At 31.0% G+C, this 2,744-nt stretch overlaps 1 protein-coding gene across 1 annotated transcript; it reads right to left on the reverse strand.

Moving 5' to 3' along the window:
* On the reverse strand, positions 1 to 1,900 carry LOC106764097 (homeobox-leucine zipper protein HOX15). The gene is made up of 3 exons (XM_014648322.2): positions 1,276 to 1,900; positions 1,071 to 1,150; positions 1 to 583 (listed from the first exon to the last, which is right to left on the reverse strand). Exons 1-3 carry the CDS (start codon positions 1,825 to 1,827, stop codon positions 271 to 273), a joined length of 945 nt encoding a protein of 314 aa, XP_014503808.1. The 5' UTR covers positions 1,828 to 1,900; the 3' UTR covers positions 1 to 270.
* Between the last annotated feature and the right edge of the window lie 844 nt (positions 1,901 to 2,744).

The raw sequence follows: 2,744 nt of genomic DNA on the forward strand, positions 1-2,744 counted from the left end.
TATAATATGTTACATATATATATATATAATTAAATTACAACATATTAGAAAATGTCTATATGAATTTTTCTTTCTAGCTACTTTTGTACTATATGTATATAATCAACCACGTGCATACATTAGAAGAAAACATGTGGTTGGGATTGATCTCTAAATTAATGAGCTATATATATTTAATTAATTACATTGTAAGTAATTAATTATGAAATGATGGTTGTGATCAATTTGTGTGGTGTTGATGAATAGCATTGATCTTGAAAGACAGAGAGCTTAGCATGCTGCAGATGAAGAGTGGGAAAAAGGATAGTTACTTTTGTAAAAGTGATGTGTTTTTGAAGGAAAAAGTAATGAAGAAGTATTGTTATTGGTATTTTCATCATCACTTTTACTACCACAAATTCTCTCACAAGAAGGGCATAGGGAAAGTGTGGCTGCTGGAATCTGCATGTAAAGAGGCACTGACATTGCTTGCATTGACTTTAGTTCTTCAACCTCCTTTTGCAACCTCTTGTTTTCTTCTGTCAGACTGTCACAACACTTCTTCAATACATCACAATCTGACTCAGTTTGTTTTAGCTTTGTCCTGTCCATCAAATTCTATATCTTACAACCTTTTTAAAATTAATCAATATTATTATTCATTTCATTCACAATTAGATATTAAAACATATTAAAGTAGGAAATTAATAACTTTCATAAAATTAATTTAGAAGTAACTTATCCCTTTTCTTTATATATATATATAGAGAGAGATCTCAAGAGATCAAGTCACTCTAAAAATTAACAATTCACTTTTTTTCTTTTCATAAAAATTTACTTCGCGATTAGATTAAAAGATGAAAAATAAAAAAGAAAACTATTATTCTAAGAATAATTTGATATTTCCTCTATTATATAATAAACGAGAAAAGAGAAATAATATTCTTTAAATTATTACTGCTGGTGTAACTTGATTCATTTTTGTAATAAATACTTTTAAAATATTTTTATTTAGTTTTCTTATAAAGACTTAGGTCTAATTACAGAGAAACATGGTAAAGAAAAGCGAAGTAGGGTAGCAGTAATATTACCTGGCTCTCCTGTTCTGAAACCACACCTCTACTTGTCTGGTTCGCAGATTCAGCTTCATTGCTAATTCTTGCTTTTGCTTCTGAGGGAAAAACGACAAAGGGAATCAAAAGTTTAATCAGTGATCATTAAAGATCTAAAACAAAATTATGATCAGACATCAATCATAAATAATATTATTTTCTATATTAGTGTATAAGTACGTACGGGATTGAGAGTAGAGTGTTCTCTGAAGTTTTCTTCCAAGATTGCTGATTGTTCTTTGGTGAGTCTAAGTTTCTTTCTGGGGTTACCATCTTCGTCAGCATCTGCAACCCTTGTTTGAACCTTCTCTACTTCTACATCAAATTCTTCTCCCATGGCCTGATCTCGCTCCCTCTTGATGCTAGAGGAGTTGGAAAATGAAGAAACCACACTGGGAGAAGAAACCTGCGGCCGAAAATATTCATAGGACTCTGTCTTTGAACTTGGTCGATCATTTTTCAGTTCTTCATGATCATCATCTTCTGGTGGTCCTAAAGTAAGTGAAGGGTATGTCTTGTTACAGTCTGATGGATTCTCCACCCTTCTGGTGTTGTGGGCATCACTCTTCATGCAGTTCTCTGATTGATCATGGAAGGAAACAAGACCAAGGCCAAGACCAAGACCAAGACCAAGTCCTATGTTTGGTGTTTCGTGAAAACTCATAGTATGATGAATTCTGAAGGTGGAAAGTGTTGAAGGTTTTGATTGTTGCAGAGGTTGAAGTGTTGTGAACATATATAGATGAAAGAGAGTTGTAAAAGAGGGTGTGAGATTGTGTGAATGAAGAGCATTTATTATGATTGGGTTTGTGCATTTGTGGGGTCTCATTTGCTTGTTTATTATTAGGCAATAAGAAAATGAGAAGGTTATTATATTCTGGAAAATTAATATGAAATTAGTGAAATTAGTTTCCTTTTTGTGTGCTTTTTGGCTCATAAGTTGACCATGGGAAAGTTAATGACTCCTCCATCTTCTTTTGAAGAAGGACATGTTCTGCAAAATAACAAGGAATTGAATCATGATGAAGTGTATATGGTATATAGTATACGTGGAATCACGTGGAAAGTGGATAGCACGCACAATATGGAGCATATTTCATGGAGAGAATATTTTTCTCTCTTTTAACCTTTTCACTTTTCTACTTTTCTTCCTCGGTTTTTTATTTCGCCAACTTTTTTTCTTTTTTTTTTCCATTAAAATGCTTTTTATCTTTCAAACTAGATTTTAATTCAACTTTTCATCATGTGATTTCGTATTTTTAGATTTGCAAGATGATTTTGTTTTTGTTTTTCCTTTTTAATCTTGTTACTCTTTGTTAGTTTATTTATTTATTTTTTACATCATATTAGCTTGTGACGTGATGTGGTGTCCAAATCATATATTGCTAAGTTTTTATTTTACTTTTACTACCTCATTATTATAGTTGAAAAATTAATTTTTGAGTTAAATATGTTTTTAATCTCTATATTTTGGGGCGATTTTAGTTTTAGTCTCTTTTTCAAACTAAAGTACAATTTAGTCCTTCAACTTTAGAAAACTCGAATTTTAGTCCTTTTTACCAAATTTTGTTAACTTTATTTACTATTTCAAGCACGTTTCATTATAGCATTTGGATTGATTACACTGTTTGACATATTTTTGTTTTAATATTA

This window comes from Vigna radiata, chromosome 6 (genome assembly GCF_000741045.1).
Source record: "Vigna radiata var. radiata cultivar VC1973A chromosome 6, Vradiata_ver6, whole genome shotgun sequence".
Taxonomy (NCBI): Eukaryota; Viridiplantae; Streptophyta; class Magnoliopsida; order Fabales; family Fabaceae; genus Vigna; species Vigna radiata.

Coding starts and splice junctions, on each gene's coding strand:
- LOC106764097 (XM_014648322.2), bottom strand. CDS start 1,827: ATGTTCACAACACTTCAACCTCTGCAACAATCAAAACCTTCAACACTT. Junction 1,151..1,275: donor AACACTCTACTCTCAATCCC/GTACGTACTTAT, acceptor TTTTTCCCTCAG/AAGCAAAAGCAAGAATTAGC. Junction 584..1,070: donor TTTCAGAACAGGAGAGCCAG/GTAATATTACTG, acceptor TTTGATGGACAG/GACAAAGCTAAAACAAACTG.